At 36.4% G+C, this 14,918-nt stretch overlaps 1 protein-coding gene across 1 annotated transcript in view; it reads right to left on the bottom strand.

Moving 5' to 3' along the window:
- Positions 1-3,317: 3,317 nt before the first annotated feature.
- The window catches only part of LOC141545615 (glycine N-acyltransferase-like protein 2), a 14,688-nt gene continuing 3,087 nt past the window's right edge, over positions 3,318-14,918 (bottom strand). Inside the window, exons 3-6 of the mRNA XM_074272737.1 lie at positions 12,735-12,842; positions 8,819-8,945; positions 6,360-6,540; positions 3,318-4,503 (exon numbers count right to left, since the gene is read on the bottom strand). Coding sequence (XP_074128838.1) covers positions 4,077-4,503; positions 6,360-6,540; positions 8,819-8,945; positions 12,735-12,842 — 843 coding nt within the window. The 3' untranslated portion in view covers positions 3,318-4,076. The remainder of the gene's footprint in view (positions 4,504-6,359; positions 6,541-8,818; positions 8,946-12,734; positions 12,843-14,918) is intronic.

Here is a 14,918-nt window from a genome sequence, read left to right as displayed (position 1 = left end):
ACATGGCTATAGCATATTATAATCAGACTAGCTAACTTCTTAGAACATACATGATAGAGGATAAACTAGCCTTAATTCAGTTTCATGTCAGGTAATAGTCCCAGTAACTTTAATATGGTGGAGTTTTAAAACTCCCAAATAATGTTGGCTACAGGCCCAAGCAATTTTACCTCCAATAATTTATTAACCAAAGCTTCAGATGAATCCTAAACAGGTGTTTACCACAATTTTATATTGATAACAGGAAGAGATTCATCCCAGAGAGTTCACAGGTTATCTTTCATATCTAAGTAGATAGTTTTTCTTTTAAGTTCAACATTACACAAATTATTTTGCTTTAGAATGCCAAATACATAGAAAAATCCTAAATTGTATATTGTCCATAACAGAAACATTTTCAAAGGGATAAAGGTAAAAATTATTATTCTCAGAGTCCCTTTAAATAATAGCACAACCTCAAGATGACTCAATACAGTCAATTAAAACTTATACTGAATATCCTAGTTTCACATAAAAGAACCTTTCAGAATTAACATTAATAATTTCTTAATTCTTAAAAATATTAATTATACCTATGGATGTGAATTCCAAGAAACTATTGACCTTCCCTGGCCTCTGGGCCTTTAAGCTAGTCTTCTGATGACTAATTCAAACCCTGTAGTCTTTGATTTTGGGGAATGAGGGTTATTGGATTGAGTTTGGGAATTTTAAACTGACGATTGAATTGAGCTCAAATTAAATTAAACACTAAAATGGTAAGCCTTTGGTAGACGATTGGACTTGCCTGGAGTGGGATCAGATCCCTAAAATGGGCAAATTGTCCCAAACTAAAAAACTGGAAAATGTTAAAGCTTTGGGGCTGATCAGAATCCATCAGTCTTGATGCAGATTTACTTCTATTAAGGGATCCTTAAAGTTCTTATGTTGAATGATTACCTTGAGAGCCAATGACCAGAAGAGGGAGACATTGATCTCATTATTACATTCTGACTCTTTGAAATAAAACACTTGGTAGAAACCTATTATTTCCTCTACTTTAATCAATTGATCAATCAATCAATAGATATTCATAAGTGTTCACTATGTTCTAGGCATTGTGCTAAGCACCATGGATACAAAAATTTAAAAAAAAACCTTCCCCCCCAAAAAAAAACAAAAACAAAAACAAAAAAACAGGCAAAAGACATTGCCTTGTGGCAGTGCCTTAATGGTTATTAATATTTTAGTCTTATTGATGTGATGGGAAACTGGGTTATAGTGTATGGTTTAATAAATATTTGTTGAATTGGCAAGTATTCACTACAGGTAATAGGGCTCTAGTACTGTAATTAGGAAATCTTGAGTTCAAATCCAGCCTCAGACACTTACCAGGAGTGTGACCTGGCGGGGGTGGGGTGGGGGGGGGAGGATGGAGAGGAAGAGGAGTCACCTATTTGTCTCTGCTTCTGTTTACTCAACAGTAAAATGAGGATGATGATAATAGCACCTACCTCCCTCGGTGATTGTGTGGATCAAATAAGATAATATTTTTAAAGTACTTAAGCTATATAAATGCTATCTATTAGTATTGATCATATTTTAATAATTTGAATTTCTCTTTATCCATTTTTCTCTTTAGCTCATATTCCAGGGTCAAAATTTATTTGTAACAGGAAGGGATCTTAGAGACCATCTAGGCCTGAAAGAGGGATGGCAATTAAACATCAAAATTTTTTTGCTGAAATGTTTTATTTTGATATCACTTACGTTTTCCATTTTCTCCTTCCTCTTAGTCTCTTTTATAGAGTTATCCTTTTTATATGAGAATTGAATTTTTTCTTTCATTCAGATATTAAATCCTTTACCAATGCAAGTCAATATTTTCTAAGACTTTTTTCTTAGGGGTTCGGTGACTTGCTTGGGGTTACTATATGTGTCCAGAGTGTTAGAGGTGAGACTTTCACCTGGTTCTTCCTGCTCAAAAGTTATTTCTCTGCTATCTTATTGCCACCTATTGTAACAAATTTTAAAAAGAAGAAAAAGATTAGGAAAACTAATCAACATATTGAAAAAATCTGATGTTTTATGTAGTATTGCCCACCCATAGTTTACTATCTCTACTTAGAAGCAGGGAAAGATTTTTTCCCTCATGTTTTCTTTGGGATCAAGTGTGATCATTATAATTTCACTGTAATCAGTTGGGTTTTGTTATTCTTATGCACATTATTGTATCATCAGAAAAGAGGTTTTCTTCGTCCTGTTTTCTCCACTTTTTCTCCAGAATTTATTAAGGGTTTACTATATGCCAGGCACTATGCTAAGAGCTGAGAAATACATGGTTCCTATTCTTAAGGAACTCATGCTATAATGGGGGAAAACATGTAAACAAACTCTTAAGATATCTGAACCCACCCCATATGGGCATCTTGCCATGTACTTTATCTACCCTATTCTTCTTCTGGAAACAACACATTATTGCTAGGGAAAGCCTGACAATCTAACACTGTATTCACAATCTCTCTAATGGCTTAGATTGACCTTTTCTTTTTTATCTTGACCACCATCTTTATGTGTTATATCCATCCTTAAAAACAGGCACATTAAAGCTGGACCTACAGTCAAGCTCTGAATTGGTCTACTATTTTGGAAAGCAATTTGAAACCATGACCAAAATAGTCTCTAAACTGTGTAAAATCTTTAGTCCAGTGATAAAAATACCAGGTTTATACCCAAAAGTTATCAAAGAGAAAAAACCCAGTATCTCCAAAAATATTTATAGTAGCTGTTTTTGTGTGTCAAACCAAGGTGCTGACCATCCAATGGGATTTGAATGAGTAAATTATGGTACCTAAATAAATGTGATGAAATACTATTACACTTTCAGAACTGATGAAATGGATAGCTCCACACAAACCTGGGAAGATCTGTATGAACTGATGTCAGTGAGTTAAACCAGAAAAATAAAAAAAAATTATACTATAACAGCATTGCCAAAAAAACCAAAACAAAACATCTTTTGAAAAACTAAAAGAACTCTGAATAATACACTGACCAACCACGATTCTAGAAATTTGATGCAAATGTAGATGAACCCCAGATAAAAATGACACATATTTAGATACAGCCACTATAGTCATCTGTTTTGCTTGAACATGCATATTTATTACAAAGGTTTTTCTTTTCTTTTTTTACAGGTACTAATGGAGTGAGAAGAGAAGAATATGGTTAGGATTAAAAAAATAAAAAGAAAGGATATCATTGAAGAACATTTTGGAAAATGTACTGAAAAGAACAGAAGGAAGGATAGAATCATGACAATAATCACAAAGAAGCAAAGCTTTGAATGTTACATGATGAATTTATTATACATTTAAAATCAAGGCAAGCTGTACACAATATAGATCTGCTGTTTTGTATGCATATTATGGTACATATTCATTTTTTTTTTTGCTATTTTTGGGGTCAGAACTTAAAAAAATAAGTAAATCAAAATTCAAGTAGGAGAGATAATATTTAACACAAGATATACATAGAGCAAATAGAAAGTAATCTGAAAGGAAAATGTACTGATGGGGAATGGAGGGAGAACTCTTACAGAAGGTGGGACTTTAGCTCACTCTTAAAGGAAACCAGGTAGAGATTGAAGGGAGAACATTCTAGCCATGGGGAACAGCCAGAGAGGTTTCAACAGCCAGAGTTAGTTTGAAGGATGAGTACTATTCGAACTCCATAAAACTGGCTTATTGAATGGAGGGCGATTGTTCTGCATATTCAAAGGTTTACCCAATGGATGCTGTTTCTAGTATCTATGCTAAAATTGGGGAAGGAAGGCTGGGCTTAGTAATACCTCCTGATATTCTGTGGTAGGTATGGTTTAGGGAAGGCTGAGACTAGTGGATTGCTTGAGCACAGGAGCTCAACTCTTTCTGACTTCTGAGTTCAGCAGACCAGAAAGATGCTGAAGAAGGGATGTCAGCAGTGGAGCTGGAACCATGAATGATGTTGTATTTCTTCCCTGGATGAGATAAAGACATCCTGTTTCTAACTAAGGCATAAAATACATAGTGGAGTGCACAACTCAAAACTGGGAGCCCGAATTAGAACTTGGGCAGTTGCTGAAATCTACTTGGGGTGCTTTTCCACTGATGCCAGTCACAAGGCATGGCATAGAAACCAAGGCGCCTCACTGCTTTGTGGGAGTTATTATTCATGTCTTCTACATGAAGATAAAAAGGAATCTCATTCTGATGAAGATATTGCATATATGCTTTCATCATCTCCCCTAAGATGCCCCTTCCTTGATATCCTGGCAGGGTACAGGCCATCCTTAATTCACATGTTGCTTCCATCACACTCCAGGTTATGGGATTCCCCTCAGAATCGAGCAGACAATATCCAGGAAAGTTCTGGATACAGCTTTTGATATATCTCAGGCTTTTCTCATTCTTTCCAAATTTCCAGTTGTTGTTCACCAGCTCAGAATGGGAGACATCCAGAAAGGTAGGTTTGAGATAACCAACTTCACTGCAAAGAAAATAGTAAAGAATAAAGTAAAATATTACTTTCATTGCCACTTATTTCCCAAATACACCATATTTCTCCACTTCCAGGCCTTCTCCACATTAGTTTCTTCTGATGCTCATGTGCCTTTCACTTTTCTCTTCAAGCATATCCTCAAACATTGATTTACTATCATTCTTTTAAGTTCCTTTAATTTAATCTTCTTTGTAAAGCCTTTCCTGATCCCAATGTGGTCTAGTGGAAAGTGGATTTTTTTTTTAACAAGAAGACATGGATTAGAATCCTAACTCTCTCACTTATTGGTTGTGTGACCTTGGCCAAGTAACTCCTTAAATATCGATTTTTTCCATATTTAAAACATATTCAAACAACTCCTTGAATATTGATTTTTTATATTCAAAACATATTCAAACAACTCCTTGAATATTGATTTTTTATATTCAAAACATATTCAAACAACTCCTTGAATATTGATTTTTCATATTCAAAACATATTCAAACAACTCTTTGAATCTTGATTTTTTCAAATTCAAAACTAAGGGATCATACTGAATGACTTCTAAGGTCTGAATCTTTCAGTTAGAGATCCATAATCTTTCAGATGGAATATTTTACTTAACAATGATCTCATTGTTCTTTGCTTTTTTATTCACTTACCATAACTTAACCTAGTATATTCATTGGTGCAGTCTCATCAATCTTACTAAGTTGTAAATTTCCAAAAGGAAATGGCCATTTTTCATGTATTTTCACATCTTCCGGCATTCATCAGAATAATACCACACAATGTTTATTGAATGCCTCGTCAAACTTTCTTTTCAATACAAATCATAATTTAGACATTCCTCAAGAGTTACTTGGAAAACAGCATCAATAAGTGACTATTGGGGCAGCTAGGTGGCGCAGTGGATAGAGCACCAGCCCTGAATTCAGGAGGACCCCAGTTCAAATGTGGTCTCAGACACTTAACACTTCCTAGCTGTGTGACCCTGGGCAAGTCACTTTCAGCCTGGCTTGGGGGGGGGGGATAAGTGCCTACTGTCTGTCAGACATTGTATTTGATATGGGTACAGAGGGAAACAATCCCAGACCTCAATAGGCTTAAATCACATTTCTGCCCATTTTGCCAGACTCTGGGGGACAGCCTTTGGAAGCTATGTGTTATGAATGAAGAAGGAGATGTGACTCTTGATTGGCTGATAGAACACTGAACCTATAGTCTAGCTGAATGAGTGGAGAAAGGATTTCTCCAGATAATTGAAAGACTTCAAGAGAGACAGGTAGAGGGAAGTCAATATCTGGAGCCTGCACAATGTCAGACAATTTAGCGAAAATTGTTTGTTCCCTCAGGATGTTCTTTAAGATCCTAGATTGTGCTAATGCATGATTGCTCTTGAAATTGCTCACATTGAAATGTGAGATGATTCTCTCTCTTAGAAGTCTGTGAACCAGAGGATTTTTGTAGTTAGATAGCACACACACACACACACACACACACACACACACACACACACAAATACACTTTTATTTCTATTCTACTAAAATGACCAAACGTATTCAGCAATCAAGCCAATTTTGAGGGATTCAAATGGTCGCCATGTTTCTAATGTTGACTCCATAGAAAATTAGCTGGATTTATCCAGTCTTTTGCCTTTTGGTTATCCATATGGTTAGACTTGGTGGAACTTGAGTTTTCATGGCCACCCAGGTCTGCAACTATATTACTAATGAGACCTTAGTGGATGATTTCTTGTAAATGTCCATTTCATACCATAAACTTTAGGTGATAAAGTTTGACCCTTTGATTGTTAACAACCCAGGATATGATATTAGAATGGGAGGCTACACATGTTTCCTACCTCCTAAACTTTCCAATATTTTGGATAATTTCTTCATGGGATCTCCCAAACATTCTCGTATTGGAAGACTTTAATTGCAGTGTTGCTTCTGTGGCATAGAGAAATCTCTTGGAGTAATCTATTTGTACTGCCTTTGAAGTTGCAATACTTTTTATCTTTTCATCCAAGCCTTGTTGGCAACCTGAAGAGAGAAAGGCAATCTTTGCTTTAGTTGTTTTTTTTTCATCTTCTGCGGGAGCACAGCTTAATGTGAATAGCATTGCATTTGTGGTGAGAGACAATTCTAGTATTTCCTTGCAAAGTGATTATGGGTAAGTCAGTTCTCTCTAAGTCTCAGTTTCCCCCTGTGTAAAACAAGTAGATTGGACTAGATGATCTTTGAGCTCCTCACTTACCTTAAATCCATGATTCTGATCTCGGCTGCTTCTCTATGGCTCTAAACTCTATTCAGTAAGTCAGAACACTGGGACATACATTTTAGGCAGTCTTGGAAGAGTCACAGGTGCCTGAATTGGTCTGTCCCTCTCTAATTAAATGAGTAAAGATAAAAAGTCTGTCATGTTTACTCATCTTTACTTTTTGGCAATTAATCCATCCCCTTCATGCCTTGGCTCTTGTCCCAATAATGTCTTTTCCTCTACACCTCATCCTTCTCTTCTTCTCCGTGTTAGAAATGTTTTCTGATCATACATAGTAAGTGCTTAGTGTGTTTATTGTTTGAAATTGTTTGCACGGAGTAAGTACTTAATGTGTTTATTAATTGATAAGTGAGTTACTCCTGGAGCCACTATTTTCCAGAAGTTCCCAATGTTCACGTCTTCATTCCTCTCCTGGATCTTTTCATGACTCTCCATATTTCTTTTTAACTTGTATTTGCATCAGCATAGTGCCTTACATATACTAAGTGCTTAATAAATACTCTCTTACTCTCATTTCTCATAGATATTTGTCTATAACCTTTTTAATGCACTTAGAATCATAAACTAAAAGAGTGTTTGATTTGGCAAGGACCTTTGATAAAGTCTATACACTCTAGTCATTTCATTTTGAAAATAGGAGGAAACGAAGACATAGGGAAGTTAAATAACTTGTCTAAACTTACACAATTTGGGTGTCAAAATCATAACTTGAACTTGGTCATAGAAATAGGAAGAAAACAAATTGATTTCATGTGAGCCAAGGAAAGAGAATATTTAAGAATGGTCAACCAAGCCAGACTTAAATGCCAAGTAGGATACAGACTGAAAATAGGATTCAGAATTAGGGATTAGGAGATCAATGAAAGCTTGGTGAAAGCAGTTTCAGTTGATTGGTTGAGTCAGAAGGCAGATTACAAGTGGATGAAGAATGGGAGGTAAGGAGAGTAGTTTCAGTTGATTGGTTGAGTCAGAAGGCAGATTACAAGTGGTTGAAGAATGGGAGGTAAGGAAATGGAATAAATGGAAATAGATGACTCTATGAGTTTGACTATAAGAGGAAAAAGATATAAGACATTAAACTGAGAATTTTCAGAGTCACTTAAATATTTTTATAGATGAGAAAGATCTGTACATATTTGTGAATTTTGAGGAGGCATTGGACAAACAGTATCTGAAAATGGAATAGCAAGTGGAAATTATTAATGGGCCCAATTCCTAGAGGAGAGTAGAAAAAAGAAAGCATCAAATGTATAAGTAGAAGGATTAATCTTGGTGAGGAAAAGAACTCTCTCTCTTCCTTGGAGACTGGGATAAAAGATGAGAGAAGAAAAGGTGATGTCACATGTATTGTATCTAGGTTATATTGTAACACATGTAAAATGTATGGGATTACCTGTCATCGGGGGGAGGGAGTAGAGGGAGGGGGGGATAATTTGGAAAAATGAATACAAGGGATAATATTATAAAAAAATTAAAAAAAAAAGAAAAGGTGATGTAAAGGAATCTTGAGGTATAAAGGAAGGGAGAAGAGAAAACTCATATTTGGTATGAAAAATAATGACAATGGCATAATCTTCAATATCATCTATTCTATGCTCTTCAATTTAAATGATACCCAAGTCTAGGAATAAGAAATGCTGGTCAGACTTAAACAGTAAGGCAATGACAAAGCCATGAATAGAGTTCAAGAAAGACACCATACTATCTTCTCATCAGAATCTCTTTTCAAGGAAGTTACAACTTAGTTGAATTTACCTTGTTTGAATCTTAGCTTTGCCATTTCTAGATGTGTGATGTTGGAGAAATTATTTCGTGTCTTTGGTAAGTAGAAATAATAAAATCTAATACTAACATCCTAATTTTTGCTAGAGTTACTTGTCCATGTCTTGTCTCCTCAACTAGATTGAAGGTCCTTGAGGATAGGGACTATATCATATTCATCTTTATATAATCAATTCCTACAATGGTACCTTTTATAGAATTGTTGCTTGATGAATATCACATGATTTTTTAACAGTTCATTTGCTTCTAAGCAGTTACCTTGTATAGTGAGAATCTGATCCCAGTTGATGATGTCATTGGATTCCAGTATTTCTGGCAATCTTTCAGGAGTTTTGGTGAAGATGTGGTACGTGTTTGTGTATTGATCCATGTCATCAGTCATCTCCTGTGCAGGATGGGTTAAAGGAAGTGGGGTATTAGAGTATTATTGTCAGTCTCTGTTAGGATTACTAAGTGAGAACTGAGGTTGTCTGGATGTGACAAGGTGAGAATTCAGGTTGGACAATTACAAGGTGAGAACTCAGGTTGACTTGATAGAAGGAGCAAGCCCATTGGCTGAAGTGGTTCTTCCCAGAAGCCCTTGCATTATCCCACGCCCATTCTCTGGGAGGATAAAAAGCAACAGTGGGCCTGGAAAGTGAGTCTACATGGAGAAGGATAAGAGCTGGAGGAGATTCAAGGAGAAGACTTTGCATTACATCTGGCTTGACGGGGCTCTCTGCAGGAAGGGAAGTCACTTCTAAGGACAAGAGTTAACAGCAACTGCCTGGAGACAACGGTTCACTACAAGTCTCTCCAAAGAGAAAACTTCACTGTAGATTGATTTGGTCCAAGAGTCAAAGCAAAGAGGCAATTGGAAAGGACTTGAGCTAAGAAACCTTAAGAGGTAGAGTCTTAAATTGAATTGATAGATTCTCTAATAATAGATCATAACATTTTCATATTATAGTATATGGTATTATTGAGTTAATGTGACTGAAAAAAGCATCATGTAGTGGTTAGTTTTCTGATGATGGGCTGATCCTCAGATGATACCACAGGGTTCATACTCAGGGCCTTTTTAGCTTGGTAGGACCTTCCAGCACTTGGGCTTCACAGGAACATTTTTTAAGAACTCTGGCTCATCTCAAGAAACATCAGATTAGATATTTAATTGTAGATTGTAAAATTTATTTACATATAAGTTTGGAGACATCCAGGAAGTATGGTAGATAGACTACTAGATTTGGAGTCAAGAAGAATTGACTTCAAATCTCACCTCTGATCTTTATTATCTTCATTGGTCTTTACCTGGACTTGGACAGCTCTCATCCCTATCTTTATTCATTGGCCAGAAAATCTTGCCAGTTTTGAAGGGTCTAGATCTTGATGGACTTCCCAACTTCCCATATGATTTCTATCAGTTTCCCTAGATTAGCTGATGACACTGCCCACCATGGACAGATATGAGGTAGATTCACTCTTCCAGAAAGGAATTAGCAAAGAAATTATTCTATGCCCACAGAGAAGTTCTTGTGCAGCCAACAAACGGAAGAGAAGGACTTGCAGCAATCTCAAGATATGTACTTTCTAAACTCAAACCCATTTTACCATGGACTTTACTTGTAGAAGAATTTGTAACACCTTTTTTTTCTTTTTGGATGGGAAGAATGTTTCATATCGATTGTTCCTTCCTACGGTGTTAACCTTAGTAAATATTATTTTCTAAGAGCTACTTAAGAGTAACTATAATCATTCTTGCCTAGTAATTTTGGAGAGTGGAAAAGAACACTGATGGAAGCTTCAGCCAATGGCATTAATCACCCCAACTCCTCAGGGGTATCCCTAGCACTCTTTTTTTTTTTTTTAATTTTTTTTATTATATATATATATTTTATAATATTATCCCTTGTATTCATTTTTCCAAATTACCCCCCCTCCCTTATTCCCTCCCCCCGACGACAGGCAATACCATACATTTTACATGTGTTACAATATGTCTAAGTACAATACATGTGTGTGAATATCATTTTCTTGTTGCACAATAAACATTAGAATCCGAAGGTACATGCAACCTGGGCAGACAGATATTAGTGCTAACAATTTACATTCCCCTCCCAGTGTTTCTTCTCTGGGTGTATCTACCTCTGTCCATCATTGATCAACTGGAAGTGAGTTGGATCTTCTTTATGTTGAAGATTTCCACTTCCATCAGAATACATCCTCATACAGTATCGTTGTTGAAGTGTACAGTGATCTTCTGGTTCTGCTCATTTCACTCAGCATCAGTTGATTTAAGTCTCTCCAGGCCTCTCTGTATTCCTCCTGCTGGTCATTTCTTACTGAGCAATAATATTCCATAACTTTCATATACCACAATTTACCCAACCATTCTCCAACTGATGGACATCCATTCATCTTCCAGTTTCTAGCTACAACAAAAAGAGCTGCCACAAACATTTTGGCACATATATGTCTCTTTCCGCTCTTTAGTATTTCTTTGGGATATAATCCCAGTAGTAGCGCTGCTGGGTCAAAGGGTATGCACAGTTTGATAACTTTTTGGGCATAATTCCAGATTGCTCTCCAGAATGGCTGGATTCTTTCACAACTCCACCAGCAATGTATTAGTGTCCCAATTTCCCCACATCCCCTCCAACATTTGTCATTATTTGTTCCTGTCATCTTAGCCAATCTGACAGGTGTGTAGTGGTATCTCAGAGTGGTCTTAATTTGCATTTCTCTGATCAGTAGTGATTTGGAACACTCTTTCATGTGAGTGGATATAGTTTCAATTTCTTCCTCTGAGAATTGTCTGTTCATATCCTTTGACCATTTATCAATTATCCCTAGCACTCTTAAAGGGAGATAGAACCAAGCTCTTAAGACCTGACCAAGCACTGGGAGAAGAAATTGGAATAAGAAGCCTCAGAAATTATATAGGCTACAACCCAAGTAATTATCTGTCTTTTAAATTTTTAAATGGTATGGTTGGAATTAGGAGAGTTTGCTAATCTATTTCACTAATGCCTTGTCATGATATGGGGATGATTCTGTGATTTCAAAAGCTATGTTAGGATAATCCTGTCCAAATGGGAAAACTCCAAGGGTGGGATCCATGACAAATAGCACATAGAGATTATCAAATTGACACTGGCTAGGGTTTCCAAAGAATAAATTCTTCCTTCCAAGCATATTCTATTATATTCAATGCTTAGAAAAGTGAATGGAGAATGAAAAGAAAAAGAATATCTGTAATCAGAGGGTTTGAATTTGGCTGCTGATTGTCCCATTTACTACCTGTGTGAACTCACTCAATTTACTTCCTTTCTATAGGTCTGTTTCCCCATCTGAAAATTAAAGGGCCAGATGATCTTTAAAGATTTTTTTTTTTAACTCTAAAATGCTTTAATTTTCTTGAGATGCCCTAAAAATGGCTGTAAGATATGTTTAAAGCAGTACTACTGATTTTCTTTTAAAAACATACCTTGTACTATTTCCAGGTAATGAAACTGAACTAGAAAAAAATTAAAAACAAAACAAAAAACAGAGGCTTAAGAATCATGCACTATTCTTATAAGGGAGAAAGCCAAATGAATTTTTAGGAAAGAGCTTGGCAAGAAAGCTAGAGAGATTACCTGGTCAAGAAAGCATCAAGGAGGAAGGCTTAATGTCACATTTATAGCAAGTTCTCAGATATGGAAGAAGAAATACCTAAGGAGAGATACTATCATCAACTAGTATCAAGAATCCAAGAGCTTTTTGTGAATGGTACCCTCCATTTTTCTATACTTAAATCTGTTGGGTTTTAGTGAAAGAATTGTTGACAGTGACCCTGGTCTTCGGCCTTCTCTCCATCAAATGGTTCCATTTTTAACTTTTGTACAGATTATTTCCCATACCTGAAATGTTCTCTTTTTTCACCTCTAGCTCTTAGAACCCTTTCAGCATTTCTTTCAAAACTACATGAAGCCTTTCCTGATTGCTCCTAGTTAATAGTGATCTCCTTTCAAATCTCTTTGTATTCATTTTGGATATATTTGATGTCTATTACATGTATACTGTCTACCTCAATAGAATGGAAGTTGTTTTTTTTTTTTTTTTTGAGGTCAGGAGCTGCTTTTATCTCTGTCTTTGTATTCCCAGTGCCTAGCACATAACAGTTGGATAATAAATGTTAATTGCTTCATCCTACCTTTTTTTGAGGCCGGGTAATGACGGTCTGATACTCTGGCCAAGAGTCCACTAGAACCTCCAAGTTGAAGGGGTTTCCTCGATTTATGTGGAAAATGGAGCCATACACCTGCAGTAAGAAGAAAGAGACAGGTGAGACCAAGAAGCTTCATCATTGCATCAAAGTTGTCAGGCAGGGAAGTAAGATCTGCAGATGAGGAAGATGATAGCTCTATTCCAAGTGGCTTCAGTGACAAATGGAGATATTAATGCTTACATTTATTCATGTTCTTTAATATCTCAGAAAAGAACATTTTTTCCTTTCTCTAGGCCATCCCGTATCTTTTCATCATTCTTTTCTCTTTCTGCTTCCCATAATTCTACTGTATCCTGCAGATTTTTTTTAAGAGCCTGGAATTTCTACAGGGGATAAAGATATCGATCTCATCCTGTGAGGTGGAAGAATATGAATAATAATAACAATAGTTTCCAATTCTATAACTCTTCAATCTTCAACTCACCCTCAAAGGCTTATTAAACTGGAGAAAAGGCTTATTAAACTGGAGAGGCAGATGGATGATAAGGGTCAGGATTGAAGAAGAGTTGCATTTGGAAATTGCACAGCATGTTAAATAGTGCTAAGTTACTTCCTAATACATAAACTCAGCTTTTTATTCATTGTTATATTTATGCAACTCTAATGTGTTTCTTGGACTCCAGTTCTTAATTTTCAATTACTGTTGGAGAGTACCAGTTCAATATTCCATCAGCGTGGTCCAAACAAAACTGAACTTCCACACGAATCCCAATCCCCTTCCAAACTTCACTCTTTTTGTAAAGGGTACCACAAGCTTTCTTGGCCCCAGTTTGATATATTAAGCTCTAATGTTACAAATCTTGACTTATCTTCCTTCTTCCTCACCACCCATATTCAATCAATTATGGATTCTATCCATGTGACCAAAAACTTCTATTTTTTTCTTCATTTCTCCAATCACAGGCTCCTTTCTTAATTCATCTACCACATGGACTATTGAAATAGGTTCTAAACTAGACTCCCCACCATGTTTCTCTCTTTTCAAGCCATCCCCCACCTCCAGATACTAAAATCATCTTCCTAAGGCATAGGCTGCTTCACTCCCCTGAGCAGTGATTTTCAATGGCTCCCTATTGAAAATCAAATCCAAACTACTCAGCTTAGTATTTACAACCTTCCACAGTATTGCTCCATCTGCCTCTCTGTCATCATTTCATAATTTCCCATTCTTTCAGCATTTTTTTCCAGAAAAGCAGCATAGTGTTGGAATCAGGGTCAAAGAGTCAAATCCTGACTCCTATACATGCTTTCTAGGGGACCTCAGAGCCCCTTAAACTTTCAATACTCAGGGACAATTACAGCTCTAAATTATATTGGCAGAAAATGTTTCCACATTGGGAAGTTCCTATATCTATCCTGACTCCTATACATGCTTTCTAGGGGACCTCAGAGCCCCTTAAACTTTCAATACTTAGGGACAATTACAGATCTAAATTATATTGGCAGAAAATGTTTCCACATTGGGAAGTTCCTATATCTATCCTGACTCCTATACATGCTTTCTAGGGGACCTCAGAGCCCCTTAAACTTTCAATACTCAGGGACAATTACAGATCTAAATTATATTGGCAGAAAATGTTTCCACATTGGGAAGTTCCTATATCTATCCTGACTCCTATACATGCTTTCTAGGGGACCTCAGAGCCCCTTAAACTTTCAATACTTAGGGACAATTACAGATCTAAATTATATTGGCAGAAAATGTTTCCACATTGGGAAGTTCCTATGTCTTTCCACACTAGGATTTCCCTACAAAAATGAAATCATAGGTATAGGCCCTCCCAAACTTTGTTCCAGACAATCTGGATAATTTGCTGTTCCTCAAATTTTTATCTTGTGTACATTGGTTTATGTCAGTCCCCCATTTGTTGAATACACTTCTTTTTCTCCTAAGATTCTGAGAACCCTTAACTATCTTTAAAGATTAGATGCTTATTCCCCCATGACACTTTTGCTAATCCTTTGAATTGTGTTCTGTCTGCCCCTATTTCTCTGTCTCTCCCTCTTTCTCTCTATGTCTTTGATTGTTGTCTCTCTCTCTTCCCCCGAATTTATTTCATGTTTACTTTTCTGTACTCCACCAGTACAATACATGTCATCTTCTCTTAG

This window comes from Sminthopsis crassicaudata, chromosome 6 (genome assembly GCF_048593235.1).
Source record: "Sminthopsis crassicaudata isolate SCR6 chromosome 6, ASM4859323v1, whole genome shotgun sequence".
Classification (NCBI taxonomy): domain Eukaryota; kingdom Metazoa; phylum Chordata; class Mammalia; order Dasyuromorphia; family Dasyuridae; genus Sminthopsis; species Sminthopsis crassicaudata.
The sequence above is the reverse complement of the archived record's forward strand: the minus strand, read 5'-3'. Positions and strand labels throughout refer to the sequence as shown.